This window comes from Schistocerca gregaria, chromosome 11 (assembly GCF_023897955.1).
Source record: "Schistocerca gregaria isolate iqSchGreg1 chromosome 11, iqSchGreg1.2, whole genome shotgun sequence".
Lineage (NCBI taxonomy): Eukaryota > Metazoa > Arthropoda > Insecta > Orthoptera > Acrididae > Schistocerca > Schistocerca gregaria.
The window spans coordinates 54,822,409-54,842,363 of record NC_064930.1 but is presented as its reverse complement, the minus strand read 5'-3'; the positions used below and the strand labels follow the sequence as shown (position 1 = coordinate 54,842,363).

The 19,955-nt window shown below is 41.7% G+C and overlaps 1 protein-coding gene across 1 annotated transcript in view; it reads left to right on the top strand.

Moving 5' to 3' along the window:
* LOC126295183 (dnaJ homolog subfamily C member 11) overlaps positions 1–19,955 on the top strand; it is a 117,562-nt gene that overhangs the window by 14,250 nt on the left and 83,357 nt on the right. The window contains exon 4 of the mRNA XM_049987489.1: positions 8,246–8,378. Coding sequence (XP_049843446.1) covers positions 8,246–8,378 — 133 coding nt within the window. The remainder of the gene's footprint in view (positions 1–8,245; positions 8,379–19,955) is intronic.

The following is a 19,955-nucleotide window of genomic DNA, read 5'->3' as shown; positions in this document are numbered from 1 at the left end:
TTTGAGGGTTAAGCTCCTGTGGTCAATCGTAAGACCAGCCGTGTGTTTAATTTGTCTTCTTTTCAGCCCCCAGGTTACAGAACTTTTTCAAAACATGGCTTCGGCACCATTACCTTGCTACATTTTTTCATAATCCAATATTGTGTGTGCTATTTCTATTGCAGCTACAGAGTTTTCATCTCACCATTGCCTCGGTCACTGTCGGATCGGGTTCTCGTCCGACAGATGGAGTTTTCGTGCCTCCCCTGGGCAGTCTATCGGCTTGTTCATTGCTATTAATTCCTGCATGACTACGGACCCACAGGAGGTTTACCCTGGCGCTTTCCCCTAACCTCACAAAGGCTTCCCGGCATTCTGCAACAGTCTGTGATCGTGTTGCAGGGCCCGATTGAGATTTCAGAGTTGCTCGACTGTCCGAATAAGTGTAGACATCGTGAACCTCTTAGCATTTTCACAGCTTGTCCTCCACGCTCACTCTGATAATGGACATCTCCGCCTGGAATTCCGTGGCCACCTTACCCAGAGTGATTGCTCTGTCCGATCTAGACTGTACCCGAGCCCCAGCCCCAGCTCCTCTGTCTGTTTTTGACCAGTCGGTAAACTTTTACTGCCTCGTCTTCTAGTAAAAAAAGCAGTCAGACTTGAAACTAGCAACTGTGCTATCCACAGTTACAAAACAAGGAAAGGGAATAACATAGATATAAAATACATTAAGCTAAGTGCCAAGTAACTCTACATACATGTTAATGTAGACCTTCCCAGCATACAGCGAGGTGACAAAAGTCGTGGGATAGAGATGGTGGTAGTATCGCATACCAAAGGTGTAAAACGGCAGTGCATCAGTAGAGCTGTCATTTGTACTCAGGTGATGGGTGTGAAAAGGTTTCTGACCCGATTATGGCCACATGACAGGAATTAACAGACTTCAAATGCATAATAGTCGCTGGAGCTAGACATGTGGGGCATTCCATTTAGAAATTCAGTATTCTGAGAATCACACTGTCCAGAGTGGGCTGAGAATATCAAATTTTAGGCATTACCTCTTACCGTAGACATGCAGTGGCCAATGGCCCTCACTTAACCCTTTAACTGCTCCGGACGTGTTAACGCGCGCACCTTTGTACCTGTCCCGTGCACCCTCAGTCCTTCTTCCTGGTGCTCTGAATGTGTCTACGACCTAGGCGGTTCAGAGCACACGGCGACAGGTACAGAGGCGTGTGAGTTAATACACTCGGAGCAGTTAAAGGGTTAACAACAGAGAGCAGTCGAATTTATCTAGAGTTGTCAGTGGCAACAGATAAGCAACACTGCACGACACGACTTCAGAAATCAATGTGGAACGTACAATGTACGCATCCTTTAGGACAGTGTGACAAAACTTGGCATTAGTAGGCTACAGTAGCAGACAACTGAGGTGAGTGCCTTTGCTAAATGCACGACATCGGCTGCAGTACCTGTCCTGGGCTCATGGCTGTATCGGTCGGGAGACGACTGAAAGATGGTGGCCTGCTCGGCTGAGTGTTGATGTCAGTTGGTAAGAGCTGAGGGTAGGGTAGTGTATCGTAGACCGCACAAAGCCGTGGACCCGAGTTATTAATGAGGCACCGTGCGAGCTAGTGGTGGCTCCATATTGTGTGGGCTTGTGCGCTGTTTTTACATGAAATGGGCTGGGTCCTCTGGTCCGACTGAACCAATCAGTAACTGGATACGATTACATTCAGCTACCTGAAGACCATTTGCAGCCATTTGTGGACATCACGTTGCCACAAAACAGTGGAATTTTTGTGGACGACGAGGCACCGCGTCACCGGGCCACAATTGTTCACGATCGGTTCGAAGAACATTCTCGACAGTGTGAGCGAAAGATTTGGCCATCGAAATCTCCCGTTGTCGGTCCCGTCAAATTTTTATTTAATTGAGACGCCAGTTCATGCGCAAAATCCTGCACCGGTGAACCTTCGTAATCGTGAATTGCCACAGAGGCAGTAGGGCCGAATATATCTACAAAATACTTCCAACAATTTATCGAATGCGTGGCACGTCAGTTGCTGCACTACACTGGGCAAAAAGAGGTCCAGTGTGACATTGGGAGGTATCCCGTGACCCGAGTCATCTCGGTGCATACTGCTGACAAAACTTCTTGGGCTTACATCTGGGTGCCTGCTTTGAAATTCTCTCTGACACCCGGATCAAAGCACAACAACATTTTGTTGGTTTTAAATGTATATCGGTAAAGCTATACAGGGTGAGTCACTAACTATTGCCACCTAGAATAACTCTGAAAGTATAATAGTAGCTGACAGTGTGCGGGATAAATGTTACACGGGACAACGTGGGCTGTATTATGATGTTGGTTTTTTGTTGCTAGGTGGGGTCACGTCAGAGATATGAATGTCAAATATGGTTTTTTAACTAGGATGCTATAGTTTGGTATTTATTTTCTAATAACGGCTATTGAGACAATTCCAATTATGTGTAACAATAAGGTCTTTGAAGGTCAACAGAGGTCACGAAGGTGGTACAAACGTCCATTTACAGAAGGTGTTCGAAGTGATAACCGTTGGTATCAGTGCAGTGCTGTATACATCTTATCACGGATTGAGTGGTATTCCTTATCACTTACCCACTTATTGAAGCGTGTGCTCTGACAGTTCCCTCTCGCATATCGTCCTGAGTCATCAAGTCTGGCGAACAAGCTGGCCAAACTATAGCATCCCATTTAAAAAAACAAAGTTGACTTACACGTCCCTGAAGTGACCCGACGTAGCAACAAAAAAAACAATCTTCTAATAATTTCCGGGTATGCAGCCGGATCCCGTCGACATTCTGCCACGATATTTTGGCCCAGAGACGTCCGGCCATCATCAGGTGAGTACACAACTACTGAAGAGCCCAGGTGCAGTCGCGGTATTTATGCCGATTCTCGCGCACGTGCGCCGGGAAAATTTCAGAAGTCACAAAAAAAACAATGTCATATTATGGCCCCGTTGTCCCGTGCAACTTTTTTTCCACAAACTTTTCAGCTCCTATCGTACTTTTGGAGTGACTCTCGATGGCAGTAGTTACTGACTCACCCTGTATAATAAACTACCTCTTGACAGAGGTGACTGACTATACAATTACTTTGAGAGGTATCTATGGAACTTATTAGTGAGGACAAAGAATTCTACAATAGCATGCGAGAAGAGAGAAAAACTTTGAGGTTTACTGTTGACAATGGATTTCGGTCAGTAGGCAAAGGACTTAGAAGAGCATTTGAACAGAATTGACAGTGTTTTGAAAAGAGCTTATAAGATGAATTTCATGAAAAGTAAAATCGGGGTAATGGAATGTTGTTGAATGAAATCAGGCGATGCTGAGGGAATCAGATTACAAAATGGGGACTCTAAAAGTTTTACTCGTGTTTTGCTGTTATATTCAGCCATCATCAGTTACTTAACTGATGATGGCTAAATGTAAAATGCAGGCTGCCAAAAGGAAGAAAAGCATTTCTATAAAAGAGGTATTTGTTAACATGTAATAGAAATTTAAGTGCCAGGGAATATTTTCAAAGTTACCAGATGGCTGTAATTAAAGGTGCAGCTACCCATGGTCCAATGAGGGCTGTAATTGTCATATGACAGTGAAACTTTTTACATACGTTAATGCTTTAATGTGGAATCGATTAACGCCGGAAAAAATAGTAGTTCCAATTTTGGCCACCAGGTGCAAATCTGGCACTGTCCAACATCTCTTTGACGTCTCCAGTGCTCATACTGAGCAAATTGTGTAAGTGACACTAAATAATGAAATTGACATTATGCCTTTCTCACTTGTTTGGGATTTTCTGCTCCTGTCTTATCACTAATCTGTTACATCTGGAAACATTTCTATACATCTTTCTTGTAATCACAGCACCAGATTATATCGTTGCCACATTGTAGGAGTGGGGTCACCGGGGCCCGCTCCTGAATTTTATCCAAAATTTCCTGTCGCTCCGTACTTTCCGTGTCCACGTTGGAGCCTCTGAGTTCCATCCATATCCAGGAGAATGGAGTCCTGCAGTGGCCAATAACGATCTAGATGCAGCTGTCGGGCCCTCTGTTTCCCCTTCTCTGTATGCAGGCAACTTTAGCATTTCGTACTGCTGCTCCAGTACTGGTGTTGCCGAGTGTCGCCTACAGGAAGCCATCCACGAGGCGCAGTCGTGTGCTCTAGCCCACGGCTTCCAGTTTTCAGCCGCAATGTTCTTTGTCGTACACTTCTGTCGGCGTTTGTCCGGACCCAGAACTTTACCTTCACGACAGTCCACTCGTTGTAGAGGAGACATATTAATTCTTAGGGCTGCTTTTAGAGGCTCGATTGTCTAGGCTTCCTCACCTTCGTCAGCTTAAGCAGAAGTGCTGGCGGCACCTCAATGCCCTCCGTTCCCTGAGCAACAACAATTGGGCTGCAGATCACTCTGCGCTGCTGCAGCTCTACAGATCCCTTGACCAATCCCGAATGGGAGTGTGGTTTATGGTTAGACGGCGCCCTCAGCGTTGCATTTACTCAACCCTGTGCACCACTGCAGGGTTCGGTTAGCATCAGGAGCTTTCAGGGCGAGTCCGGTAACTGGCGTACTGGTGGAGGCTGGGATCCCTCCATTGCAGATCAGACGTGCCCAACTGCTCGCCAGTTACACAGCACACATTCACAGCTCTCCTGAGCATCCGAATTACCGTCTCCTTTTGACGCCCGCGGCAGTCCGTCTCCCGCATCGGCAGCCCAGGTCGGGGCTAACGATTGTAGTTCGTGTGCGGTCCCTTCTCTCCGAACTGGAGTCCTTCCCTTTACCACTTCTACTTGCGGTCCGTTTGCAAACGCCTCTGCGGTGTACACCTCAGCCGCAGCTTCGTCTGGACCTTTCACGTGGCCCTAAGGACTCGGTTAACTCTGTGGCTGTCCACTGTCACTTCCTCTCGATTCTTGAGTGTTCCGGGTCTCTGAAGTGGTTTACTCCGATGGCTCGATGGATGACGATCGTGTCGGCTTTGCCTACATTCATGGTGGCCATATTGAACTGCAGTCCTTACCCGATGGTTGCAGTGTATTCACTGCAGAGCTGGTAGCCATTTCTCGTGCACTTCAGTATCTCCGATCGTGCCCTGGGGAGTCTTTTCTTTTACTACTGTCTCCTTGAGCAGCCTGAAAACTGTAGACGAGTGCTACCCTCGTCATCCTCTGGTAGCGCCCACCCGGGAGTCTATCTGTGCCCTGGAACACTCCAATCGTTTGATGGTGTTCGTCTGGCCCCTGGTCGTGTCGGAATACCAGGAAATGAACTTGCTGACTGAATGGCCAAACGGGGTATACGGGAACCACTTCTGGAGATGGGCATCACCGGAACTGACCTGCATTCGTTATTATGCCGCAAGGTTTTTCTGCGTTGGGAGACGGAATGGCAAAATCTCAGTATGCACAGCTAACTGTGAGCCATTAAGGGGACCACGAATGTGTGGAAGTCCTCGATGAGGGTGTCTCGCAGTGACTCCGTGGTTCGCTGCCGGCTCCGCATTGGCCTTGCCTGGGCGACCCACGGCTATCTCCTGCGCCGTGAAGACCCACATTAGTGTCGGTGCGGTGCCCGGTCGACCGTTGCCCGTATTCTTCTGCTCTCTCCTCCTTTGGCTGCCCTGTGACTTCATCTTCGGTTACCGGACTCGTTATCATTGATTTCGTCAGACAACGCCTCGTCAGCTGATTTAGTTTTATGTTTCATTCGTGAAGGTGGGTTTTATCATTCGATTTGGTGCCTGTCCTTGGTCCCTCTGTGTCCTCCAGCCTAGTGCTTTTGGGGTGGATGTTTTAATGTGTTCCAGGCTGGCTGGCTTTTCCTTTTTATTTTCGTGGTTGGCCAGCCACTGTAATCTGCTTCCTTGTTTTACTCTCTTCTAACTGTTTCTAGCATCATGTTGTTTTCTTGTCCTCTTTTGTCCCCTTTAGTTCGTTGCCTCTCCTTCGTTCTTGTGGTCTTTCCTTTCTTTCCATTTTGTGTTATATGTCCCGTCTTGTTTTATTCTCACATTTGTGGCAGCATTTTATTAAGAACAAGAGACCAGTGACCTCATAGTTTAGTCCCTTTCCCCCTCTTTTAAACCAACCAACCAACAGCACCAGATTTGAATCTGGTGACCAAAATTTATCCAGTGTAAATCGATTCTGCATTGACAGACAAGAATATCTACAGAGTTTTGATGCCTTATGATAATTACAGCCCACTCTGTACCTCTGTGAATAGCAGCACTTTAATTATAACCCCTCAGTATTCTTCTGGAGTGTAGTCCGGTACAGAAGTGAAACGAGATGGTAAATAGGAAGATAAACAAGGAAGAAGAGAACACATGCTTTTGGAATCGTGTGCTGCAGGAGAACGCTAAAGGTTAGATGGGCAGCTTGAGTAACTAATGAGGAGGTACTGATTATAAATGGGGAGAAAATAACTTACTGCTCAACTGGACTTAAAGGAGATAATGGTTGGTAGGACAAATTGGGATCAGGGTGTATATTCCTTGGGAAATTGGGAAAAACTTCGGAATTTTACATTGTTTTATTTTTCAGTTAATTTTTGTACATTTGACTGGTAAGAATTGATATTCTAGCAAAGAATTTTGCTTTAGCCCACTACTACAGAATAACACTGCAGCATTAAAACATAAACAAGAGAATAACGTTAAAATAAAACTTTAATTGCAAAGAAAATGTGTCGTTTACTTTGACAAAACAGTGTACACACAAGCATCTGCAAACAGCAGAATGTGTCAAAGACAATGCAATACTTCATAATAACAAACATGCATTTGATGCATGTTTTAGTAGGCTTCATTTTGGTGAACATAGCATTACAGGTTGTGGGAAAATACTGTGGATGGTGGGCTACGAGAAAATATTGTGGGTGGTGGTTTGAGAAGCATTATTTTCAGTTTCCTTTTACGCAAGATTAATTGGTACATGTGAGAATGTGTGATGAATGTGTTAGTCTCAATCAAAACTTGAAACACTGAGGACCAGCCATTTCGAAAAATTTCAGCCCAAGAAGACCAGCCATTTATGCCATTATTTAAAATTTTTGTGTTTAATGTATCTTACAAAGGATAACACTTGTTATAAATGGCCAAGCTTAAAGTTTAGTTTTTCATATTTATTTTAGCTTTTTCCTCGATTACAAATTATGCAATAATAATATCTTAAAAGAAGGCAAAGTGCATGACATATAATGTATTTGACCAGGTAATCCACAAAATGTTTGGTCACGGCAGTGAAATTTGTCAGTAATTTTCAGCTGCTGCAATTTAAGTTGTGGCCTTAGGATCCTGCCTACAATAGCCTCGGGAAATAAAGCAAAAAATTTTTGACGATCAATATTATATGTGAAAGCTTAGCTTTTCTTATTGTGCAATTCTGTGTGTTTTAATTTGAACCATCAAGTTTTCCTAATTGTGTGTTCGTGCTACTTAAAAATGATGTTGCTATTGGCTGACTACGTCATGTGCCTTATGCTCTGAATATTTGCTGTCATCAGCTGGTGAGATCACGTGATGTGAGCTACGATTGGCTGAAAAATGCTCGTTGCAATGTTGATTTCAACGCTTTGGAAACTATCTTGCTGTATTTGGTTGGAATTTGTGCTTATATGCTTATATGCACGAAAATATGCCGTGTAGATGTTGCCACATATCAAAAAGGTTTCCAAAATTTGTTTTTTTGCACTGGGTTTTGTATTATGAAGTGTCAGGCTTATGACAGTGTATAAACCTTTCACCTTTCGCAGGATTGAAAAGTTGTTAGAGCTCCGAGGGAAAGTATATTGTCATTTAGTGAGGGTAAGATGTACTTTCACCTGGGGGGAAAAGTGCATTTTTAACTGGGACATTCAGGATTTTTTTCTGGTCTGTGTATACGCCCTGGGATGCATCAAGATGGTATCAGTTTGGAAATGGCAGGCATTTTCAGTGATAAAAATTGTAGAGGGAGACTTGGCAACAAACACAATAAGTGGGGCAAATGGTGGTAGGTTGCAGTAGTTACGCACAGATTAAGACAGTTGCATGAACAGTTGAAACAAAGCAGTCGTCAGGCTGAAGACCGCGACAATAGTGTGATATACTAAATGTTGCTTCTAATTTTTAATGTAAAATTGTGTTGTTGTACATTGCTTAGTTGCACTTATCAAAATTGCTATCGCGTACAGGGTCAGTGCTCGACAATCGAACAAATTGTGTTGCAGTCCTGAGCGACCCTCACCAGCGGGCTATCTACGACACGCTGGGCACTCGGGGGCTGAAGGCTGATGGCTGGGAGATCGTGCAAAGGACCAAGACGCCACAGGAGATCCGGGAGGAGTACGAGAGGCTTGCCAGGTGAGCTACATTCCTCGGTGCACCCGCATCTCGCCACCGAATGGAACAGTGCGGCAGGAGGTAAGGAGGTGGCATACAGGGCAGGAAGGTGGAGTAGGAGGGAGAAGATGGGTAAAGGCTGTCGAAGTGGAGTTCTTCGCGATTCCCAATTGAAATTAGTATGGGTACTTTTCAAACCCAGCAGTCAGGTAACTGTAGTATTTCTTGATTGCCAAAAAGTATTTGACTCAGTACCACACCTACACTTATCGTCAAAAGTATGATCGTGTGAGGTATCGAGTGAAATTTGTGACTGGATTGAGGACTTTGTTGGGAAGGATGCACACACTATCTTGGATGTAAAGTGAGATGTAGAAGTAACCTCAGGTGTGCCCCAGGGAAGTGTGTTGAGACCTTTGCTGTTCATCTTATATTAATAACCTTGCAGGTAATATTGATAATAACCTCAGATTTTTTGCAGATGAATCAGTTATCTGTAATGAAGTACTGTCCGAAAGAAGCTGCATAAATACTCAGTCAAGTCTTGATAAAATTTCGAAATGGTGCAAAGATTGGCAACTTCCTTTAAATGTTCAGAAATGTAAAGTTGTTCACTTCACAGAGCAAAAAAACCTAGTATCTTATGACTGCAATATCAGCGAGTCACAGTTGGAATTGGACATCTGGTATGAATACTGGATACAACACTTTTTGGATGTAACACTTTTCAGGCGTACGAAATGGAATGATTGCATAGGTTCAGTTGTGGTTAAAGCAGGTGATAGACTTTGATGTATTGGTAGAATACTGGGGAAGTGCAATCAGACTGCCGAGCGGTATTAGCCAAGCCGTCTAAGGCACTGCAGTCGTGGTCTGTGCGGCTGGTCCCGGCGGAGGTTCGAATCCTCCCTCTGGCACGGGTGTGTGTCTTTGTAGTGTGTAAGCTTAGGGACTGATGAAACGAAATGAAATGTCGTGTGGCTAAGGCCTCCCGTCGGGTAGACTGTTCGCCTGGTGCAGGTATTTCGATTTGACGCCACTTCGGCGACCTGCGTGTTGATGGGGATGAAAAGATGATGAGTAGGACAACACAACACCCAGTCCCTGAGCGGAGAAAATCTCTGACCCAGCCAGGAATCGAACCCGGGACCTTAGGATTGACATTCCGTCACGCTGACCACTCAGCTACCGGGGCCAGACAGGGACTGATGACCTTAGCAGTTAGGTCCCATAAGATTTCACACACATTTGAACATTTGCAATCGGACTACAAACGACATTGCTTAAAAATTACTTGTACGACCAGCTCTAGAATATTGCTCAAGTGTGTGGGACCCGTACTAAATATGGCTAACATGTGATATTGAATTTGTACAAAGGAGGACAGCACAAATGGTCACAGGTTTGTTTGATCTGTGGCAAAGTGTCACAGATACACTGAATAAACTGAACTGGCAGACTATTGAAGATAGACGTAAACTATCCTGAGAAAGTCTGCTAACTGTTTAAAGAACCAGCTTTAAGTGACGACTACAGCAACACACTACAACCTCCTAGTGTATCGCTCACACGGGGATCGTGAGGATAAGATAAGAATAATTAGAGCATGCATGGAAGCATTCACTCGCTCATTCCACACTCCAGTTGTGAATAGAATGGGAAGAAGCCCTAATAACTGGTCCAATGGAATATACCCTCTGCCATACTCTTCACTGTGCTTTGCAGAATATAGATACAGATACAGGTGTACAATTACACTGGTGTCGAGAACTAAATATTGCATCATGTGTCTTTGACAAATAATGTAAGTTGATGAAATGTGGACCATTGTTCAAAGAACTGTTACAGTATAGTACAGAAGATAACTGATAGAAATGTGCAATGACGTGAACAGAAATGATACTTTTATTCAAAAACGATAATTAAACTAAAGTTGCTGCTATTTGATGGTCCTCCGGACATTACAGAATTTGGGATGTGGTTCTTAATACGGAGTGTGATCACCACAAACGGCAATGTCTTGGGTGCAGTGCACTCCCATGCTAACTCTAATGTTCATAAGGAGTTTTGGGAGGAACAAGGCGGGAGGAGGGGGGGGTGGATGGATGGTTATTGCAGCACATCCACGGGGACCAGTGACGACTCAGTAGTAGTCAATCATGTTGGCGGAGTAATGGAATGCCTTATGACAAGTACTCCTTACTGGGCTCCCGGCCAGCATGGGGCACACTGCAGAGTGTGCATTGCTGTCCACAGTAATAACACACCATATTAAGACCCACGTCCCACATTTTGTAATGTCCAGAGGTCCGTCATAAATAGCAGTGACTTAAGTTTAATTATCAACTGTTAACAAAAGTATCATTTCTGTCCATCTCAGTGTGTAGCTCTTTCATTTGCCTCTCGTACTGTAGCAGTATGGTCAAAGTGTCAAGGAGATATGTTACTTGGCAGCAATACACAGTACGAAAGCTACTTTCATTGTTAGTTTTGCACACCACTGCAGTTTGTGGTAGTAATTGTAAAAATTTTAGATCTCTATCGGTATGATATGCTGTCATCGTAAATATGGGGGTTTGGTTGACTATTTCGAGTAAAGACCACACTGGATTAGTAAGTCAGATATGACTATTGTGCAGTGGTTATATACTCCTAGTTTAGCAGAATTGGAGAATATTACACTATGTGCTAAAAAATACCTGGACACCCATTGGGGGATGTTAGCCCTAGTGGTGGTAGGGGACAAAATAGACGGCACAGTCGGGTCGGATCCGACCTGGTCCCTCTTCGGTGAAGTTTGTGTAGATATAAGAGGTCTGTACAAAAAATTCTGAATTATTTATAATTTTGCACTAATAGTTTGTTGGAGTGAAACGCAGTTGGCATCTGTGCACATGCCTGTGTTTAATGTGTAACTGCCAGAAGTTTCGTCATTGTATTATTGTTCGGTGTCGTATTCGGTAGAACATTGTGTCGCACAGTTCACAAATTTTGAGATGACAGAGTTAGAGGAACAGTGCCTCTACGTTTAATTTTGCACGATACTTGAGAAAACCTTTGCAGACACACAACAAATGATGCAGGAAGCCTGTGGTGATGAGTGCTTGAGCCATACTCGGTTTACGAATGGTCCACTCAGCTTAAAAATGGCGGATGGAAATTGAAGATTACCCTCATTCAGGACACCCTTCCACATCTACCGACGCCGCTCGTGTCAGGAAGGTCGAGAAAGTTGTATGTGCCGATCGAAGACTGCTTATCGGAGAGATTGCAGAATAATGTATCTTTTCATTTGTATCGTGTCACAAAATCCTGACACAGCATTGTGGATGCATTGTGTTGCCAACAAGTTCATCCTATGACTTAGAGTTCAGAAAGACCTTCGGCTCGCAGTCTGTGAAGAGTTTTTGGATCGCACGAATGAGAATGAGGTGTTCTTAAAGAGGAAGATAACTCTTGATGAGACGTGGATGTACAGTTATGATGTTAAGACTGAGAGTTGGTTTCACAATGGGTCAGTAAAGGTTCTCCACGACTAGAAAAAGCTATCAGGTTAGGTCAAATGTCAAAGCTGTGGTGATAGTTTTCTTTGGTTTGGAAGGATTACTTTCATCATGAATTTGTGCCACAGGGACAAACTGTTAATTGCTTGTTCAAATTCTTTGACATGCAGTCAGCAATTTACACATTTCATCAGTTGAAGTGGAAGGCCTTCATGCTCGAGGATCATCTTAAATTGCCTGATGACCGTGTTTAAATTGTGAAAGCAATTTGTAACATTGCATATGACCCAGAACATCATCTCCATAAGCTCATTTCAATAGCAGAAACATGTCTGTAAAAGTTTCCCCAGTTTCGTGCAAAATTTTATGTTGCAGCTTTGCTCCAGAAAATTTCACATTTCAAAAATTGCCACTAACACTTAAATCTTGCACTCAGGTAACAATATCATGAAAAATAAATGAGGCATCACACTCCAAAAACATGTGGGCACAAAGGAGACAATCCACAAGGCAGTTCTGTCAATCGTATGTCATTAAATATCTCCTAAGGCGTGCATTACAGAATATTACTTTCTGGACAGGGTTTGTATCTGCATTCTGTTTGTCACAAGTGAAGGTTACAAGTCGCTAAACAATTGTTTATGAAGTTAGTAAGGCTGGAATCACAAACACAAGACTAAAAGTATTCACAATAAAAATTGAGTTACATCCATCTCAAAGTGAAATCTATTAAAAAAATTATGTGAATACTGATGGAGGTAAGGGTTCACTAGAAGTGAATTGAGTGATGCCTGCCTAGAGTCATAATGTGCAAGTAGTGAATTGATCATTCTAATTTATTCATAGTATGCAGATTTTCTGCCTCTACATTACTCGGCCATTTACTACTAGTGATTTTAAATCCCCTTAAACACTCGGACTACTTTGTCAGAGTCTTTATTTCCTTTGCGTTGGTTTGACAAACAAGTGTGGTAACGTAAAAACCAATTTTTTTCAAAACTAAGCTCACTTTTAAAGCAGCTCTCACATTGTGTAGAAAAAGAATGAATAGTTACCATGTTGTTAAGCAGTTTCGTGCAAGTCTGTATTGTTACCAGTGCAAAGCATTTCTTATTCTAGTTTTAGCAATGTAGAGAAAGCAAAAAAAAAATGCTGATGCAAAGAATGGCATGTCAAAACCATCGTTGGGTCCAGTTCCAAAGGCACGTCCAATATTGAAGTAAAAAAACTTAGAACTGCTTGTTTATAAAGACTTAGAATCTACAAATGTTAACAAACATAAGATATATCAAGAACCTTCCAGGAATAATAAGTATGTAATAACAAATAATTGCTGGTGGTCGGAGGTAGAATTGGGAGCTCACAGCGTGTGAGCCAGTGATGCTAAGCTCTTTGCCATACTGCATACAGAAGAGCCCACGGCAGTAGATGTCTCCCATGAAAATCTGCTACAGAAAGTGTTACTCGCAGAACTTTATGATTACATCAACTTTCTCTGAATGGACAGTCAAATTTTAATAACTTTTTAGAATTACTTTGCCTTCATATTGGAAAAAAAACCACACATGCAGTTATGAGAAAATTCCAATTGTTCAAAGACTACCTAAAAGTTGGAGATCCCTTGGAACCAGAGAAGATTTTGAAGATTTAAAAAATGTGTGTCTTGCATTGACATTATTATGGTAATGTGTGAAACAGTAAAGAAGCATTGAGTGAGGTGATAGTCGTAACACCTCTACCATTTTTTTAATGGTGGGTGATCTTTTATTCTTGTCCAGATATTTCTTTGTCCTTATTTTTCACAATTGTGGGAACTTGTGATATGAGATAAACTGCATCATAAATTATTTTCCACTCTTAAAGCATGGTGAAATAGCAACATGTGTACAGTCTGTCATCTCAGAAATCTGCCAGTGATCTGGCTTTTGTTTGACAAAGAATCCTTCAGCATTGGAGACATTTTTGAAAAAAATACGTTGTTACCTTTTAGCTTATCATTTAGCAACCAGTTATCATGTACTCTGCCATAAATGAAAATTTCTATTCCTTCATACAATGCCATTTATTGTCCTTCGTGCAGTTTATGTAATACTAACTTAGCGCCTGCTGCTTCGCTTGCATATATTATATGATTCACACAGATTTTTGTAATTAAATTTTTATGTTGCTCACAAATTGCAACACCATCTAAACTTTCCATTCTAATTAAGGCCATAGAAGAATGGTCTTTTTCAAATGTGCTTCTTACCAGAAAGCGATTCCAGTAACTAGGATCAGAGGTCTTTGTTGATCCTGTCTTTTGAGTTTATGTCATAACATTTCTGTAGAAACTTTCATAAAAATTTTAAACCCCAGTGGTGAATTTCCAAAGAGAATGTATTATTATTATTATTATTATTATTATTATTATTATTTCTTTCTTATCTCAGACGTTATGTCTGGTCAAAAGTAGAAAGTGACGCGGACCTTGATCAAGCGTGACTTCCTTTTAACTGTACGGTATATGTTATATTGCATTTAGGAATATTCGGGTAATTGAACATGTATCAATAATTATGGATTTTTGTAGTTGTATATATAAGTTTGGATGTAGCTGTATTGCATTGATGTACTGGTGGATATTGTGTGGTATGACTCCTGTAGTTGATAGTATAATTGGTATAATGTCAACTTTATCCTGATGCCACATATCCTTGACTTCCTCAGCCAGTTGGATGTATTTTTCAATTTTTTTCTCCTGTTTTCTTTTGTATATTTGTTGTACTGGGTATGGATATTTCGATTAGTTGTGTTAATTTCTTCTTTTTATTGGTGAGTATGATGTCAGGCCTGTTATGTGGTGTTGTTTTATCTGTTATAATGGTTCTGTTCCAGTATAATTTGTATTCATCATTTTCCAGTACACTTTGTGGTGCATACTTGTATGTGGGAACGTGTAGTTTTATAAATTTATGTTGTAAGGCAAGCTGTTGATTTATTACTTTTGCTCCATTTTCATGTCTTTTGGGGTATTCTGTATTAGCTATTATTATTATTATTATTAGCGAATGTCCCCATAGGAGAACGATAAGCAGGTGATTTATCAATATTTCTTTAGGTTCTTCTTGTTTTGCCAATATTTCTTCATTTTCTCCCCAAAGGCCTTCTTTCTTTCTTCAGTCCACTTTGGTCGGTATGGTTTTGGTGCCGTCTCTGAAGTAAACTTCCACTTGTCAATTTTTCTTCTGAATGTATCCCTGTCTGATGCGTCTGTTATGTCAATTTTTGCTTTTGTCAAATCCTTCTTAACTTCAGTTACCCAGGGTATTGTTGCTTTAAGTGATGTCACATAGTCCAATAGACGTTTACAGGTAATCTGTGTAGGTGTCCATAAAATTTCATTCGTCTCTTTCTGATGTCACTTTCGATATTTGATAGTTTTTCAGTTGTTTCGATGGTCTGCAGTCTGTATCCATCTTGTGTGTATCGTGGTCCCAGAATTTTCCTAATAATTTTTCTCTCTATTTTCTTAATATCTTGTAAATCTAGTTTTCTATTCAGTGAGAGCGTTTCACTTGCATATGTGACTGTAGGTTTGATAACTGTGTTGTAGTGTCTGATTTTAGTTCCTTTTGACAGGCATTTTTTGTTATATATGCTTTGAACAAGTCCGAATGCCTTCTTGAATTTCTGTACTCTGTTGTTTTGTGCTATTTTCTCGAGTCCTGTTGGTTCAATAACTTCGCCGAGATACTTAGTGTTTGACTCTGTTGATTTCACCAAAATTTGTTTCCAGTTTCGGAATATCTATTTTGGAGCACATAAACTCAGTCTTCACAAAGGAGATTTGCAGGCCAACCTTCTCTGCACATTCTTTAAGGATCTCAATTTGTTTTATTGCAGTTTCTTCGCTGTCAGTTATAATTGCTAGATCATCTGCAAACGCTAAATATGGGATGTTCAATTTTCCCTTACCTCTTCCTAGTTCAATTGGTTTCCAGAAGTTTTGTTTCCTTAGCTATTATTATTATTATTATTATTATTATTATAAAGGAGAGGCCAGATACAAATTTAGCTTTAAAAATGCTTTCATAATGAAATATTTACATAAAAATTTTTGTCCCCTATTTCATTCCCTTAGTGGTCGAATTTCCAAAAACACTAAAAGACGTATCCTTTATTTCTAACCAAAAAGTAAAATATCACTTTTCATAGATGTAGCTTTAAAAATGCGTTATTAATGCTTTAGTGATGATATATTTTCAAAACATCTTAAATCCCTGCTTCACAACCCCCCTTTTAGGGGTGGAATTTCGAACAATCCCTTATGAAAACAATGCCTGTTGTATAAGATTAACACCCTCTCCAAATTTCAAGCTTCTGTAGTTAGAGGTTCGTAGTATGCTATGATGAGTCAGTGAATCACACCCATAGGTGTAGAATTTCCAATAACACTGAAAGATGTACTTTTTTTTATTCATAACTGTGAATCCAAACACACATTTTCTTAGATGTAGCTTCAAAGGCACTTTCATAATGAAATATTTGCAAGAAAACTTTCACCCCGTTTCATCCCCTTAGTTGTTGAATTTTCCAAAATTAGTGAACCTGTATCTTTTATTTCTATCCGAGAAGTCGGATACCAGTTTTCATATATGTAGCTTTACAAGTGCTTCAGTAGTTTAATAATGATGATATGTTTTAAGAACAAAACTTTCACACCAATTAAGAGTTCAATTCTGAAACACACATTTATTTATTCCTGTCTGAGAAACCAAATACCAATCCTGACAACATTATGAAAATGAAAGATTGCTACTCAGCGTATAGTGGAGATGTTGAGTTGCTGACAGGCACAACGAAAGACTAAATCTCGTTTCACACCGGGGCACTGGTGAGAGTCACCAGTGACGGTCGCCGGTAATTCTGGTGAACACTCCTGGATCATCAGTGTCAGACACTGCAGGTATTGTCAGTTGATTAGTTATTGAAATGGACTTGAGTGAGGAGAACTTTTCTTAGAACTTCTGAGGAGGAGGACAAAACGTTCATTACACATACATCCACTGCTGCATGATTGGCTGAAGTCTATTGTAAAGACATGTTGCCTCCTCCATAACTTTGTGCATGGTCACAATGGAATGGCGTTTGAGGATACATTTGTGGATACATTAACTATTCAGGGATTCCAGGACATGTCACCTTGCTTTGTCTGTGGAGGAAATGTTGAGAACAGTATCAGGGATGACTTTGCAAACTACTTCATTAGCCCTGAAGGCGAAGTGCCCTGGTAGCTGTGAAAAATCTAATTGCTAGAAATGTTTATGTGGTCAGGCCTCATTGTTCACCTGGCATTGTAATTGTGATATGAATTGTGCAATAATAATCACTGTCTCGGAGAAGCACTATTGTCTGTCACATGTGGCGAGGGTGAGTCACTGCTGCATCACAGTGGCACAGTGAGGCAGCGTAACGTCCCAGTGTGAATGCTCCAGTTCAAATGAATAGACAAGAAAAAACACACAACCACTGTCTCTGACTGCCAGGGCCAGCCTGCAAGCAGTTGTGTGTGATAGGAGTGGTGGTGGTGGGGGCAGTTAGGGGGGGGGGGGGGACAGTAAAATACTGTTTGTGGGAGCATACTGGGATGAGGTGGCCATTTGTATGGACAGACAGCATGTCATTTATTGTGTCCACTTAGGATGCAGCACAGTGGTTGCAGCATAGCTTGTAGATCATGTGGCTCGTTTCACATGTAGCTCTGATTTTTATGGAATTAATGATGCTTGCTACTGGACTGGAGTCTGTGGTGGTGGAAGTGTGTGTGGGAAAAGTCTTGCATATAGGTCTGTTGCAGAGATATGAGCCGTGAAGCGAAGCAAGGGATCGGGAGCAGGAATTGTGTAGGGATGGATGAGGATATTATGTAGGTTCAGTGAGACACGAATTACTGCTGTGGGAGAGAGTGAAGGGTAATGGGTAGAACATTCCTCATTTCAGGGCACCACGAGAGGTAGTCAAAAGTCTGGCAAGAATGTGATTCAGCTGCTCCAGTCACGGGTTGTACCGAGTCACGGGAGAATGCTTCTCTGTGGCCAGATGGTGGGATTTTGGGAGGTTGTGGGTGGTTGGTGAGAATAGCTGTGGGATATCTGTTTCTGAGCGAGGTTAGTGGGATAATTACCATCTGTGAAGGCCTCGATGGGACCTTCGGTATATTTCGAGAGGGTCTGCTCGTCACTGCAGATGCAATGGCCACAGGTGGATAGACTGTACAGAATGGACCTCTTAGTATGGAATTGGTGGTAGCTTTCAAATGGGAGGTATTACTGGTGGTCGATAGGTTTGATACGGACAGAGGTACTGATGTGGCCACGTTTGAGGTTGAGATCAATATCGAGGAAGGTATCTTGTCGGGTTGAGGAGGGCCGTATGAAGTGAACCTCATACATGTATGGGCGCGAACAGCACTTTATTGTCCCCCACCCGTTCTCTACTGTTTCTCCCCCCACCACCCAGATTGCTTCTCCCATCATGCACAGTCACAGTCTGGCCTCAGCAGCCAGAGAGAGTGGTCACATGCACATCAACCGGGTTTGTGTTAAAATGTGTGCGTGAATGTTATCTATTTCAGACGAAGGTCTTCTGGCTGAAAGCTTACATCTTTAGTAGTCTTTTTGTAGTGCCTGTCTGCAAGTCAACATGTCTGCTATATGAGCTTTTTATAATATTATCATTATTCCATCCTCAAATTTTCTTTGTTTAGTTAAACTTAATATACTTACAGCATTTTCATGTAATATACTGCTATATAACAAATACTGGTGAATTAAATTGAATATTGCGAACCTTTAATGAGAATTACTATTTGAAAAGAAGCCCTGTGATATTTTTCTTGCATTTGCTGATGTAGTGGCGATGCCACGGAGACAAGAAGCAGAGACACTCTTAACCAGATACGCTGGCATTGAAACAGACCCTCCTGACTGTTGGCTCTGTTGTTTGCAATACAAGAAGCTCTTCCTCGGTAACAATTGAGAAGTTAAGCTGTCTGGTGACATTTATTGTTGATCTGTGGGTCTATAATTCATTTGCTTTCAATCAGCTGTGGAGAACAGAAAAGGGAAAAGTTACACAGTAGGTCAGGAAGTTACATTCATATGAAAGGTGGGATGATAATCCACATAAAACAAAATCTGAAACTGCTTCAGACTTTGGAATTGTCTTTGCCACACTATGTACAGTCATTAGCAAAAAACAGTGTTTTGAACACATTTTAAAAATTGTGCAAATTGACTAAATGCAGCTCTCAGCAAGAAGGAGGTACATAGATTTGGAAAAGCACTTTTTAAGTGTGTCTGACAAAAGTGGGCTGCAGCTCCACCCATTAATAGTGACGTGCTGAAAGCAAAGGTGATAGATTTATCTAGTTGGTAGCCCTGCGCCTGCTACACGGACGTCTGAGTCACAGCTCTTGTACAAGATAAGTAATTTAAGTAGTAATAAACTGTTTTTAACACTTTAAACTAATTTATTACGTTAATTATAGTGCTCTGTAAGCGTACCATTAAAGGTTTTTGTCTTACTCGCGTATTTTCACAGTAATCACGTAAAGTTCGTTTTGTTTACATATCGCGGCCAGGCCGAACTTTTGAGTTTTCAGATTAAACTTCATACCGCAATCTTAAGTGCATTTACTGATAGTTTAGTGTGCTAAATACGTTTGCTGCCCCTTTATATCTGTGGAGTATCGTCATCTCTTAAGTAATTTCCAGTAAAAAAACTTCTGAACCACTGTTTACATAGTCGCGAGTAGGCCTAATTTTTCGTACACGTATTTTCATTGTTTTCTGGTAACTTAATTGTCTTTCTGTCACTAAAATCAATTTGTACCATGAGTGTAAAGTGCCTGACGTGCCGTAGGATCGTTAGCTCCGGGGTCTGGTGTGATGGATGTAGTAACTTCTTTCATTGGGGCGACTGTAGTGGCGTGGGAATTGGGAAAATGAGCGAGACTCATCAGTGGTTCTGTAGGCTATGCAGTAGAGATAGGAAGATTGTGGAACAGGAGGGGAAAATTGCTGCCCTTCAGGCTGAGTTAGATGAGGCTAGGCGA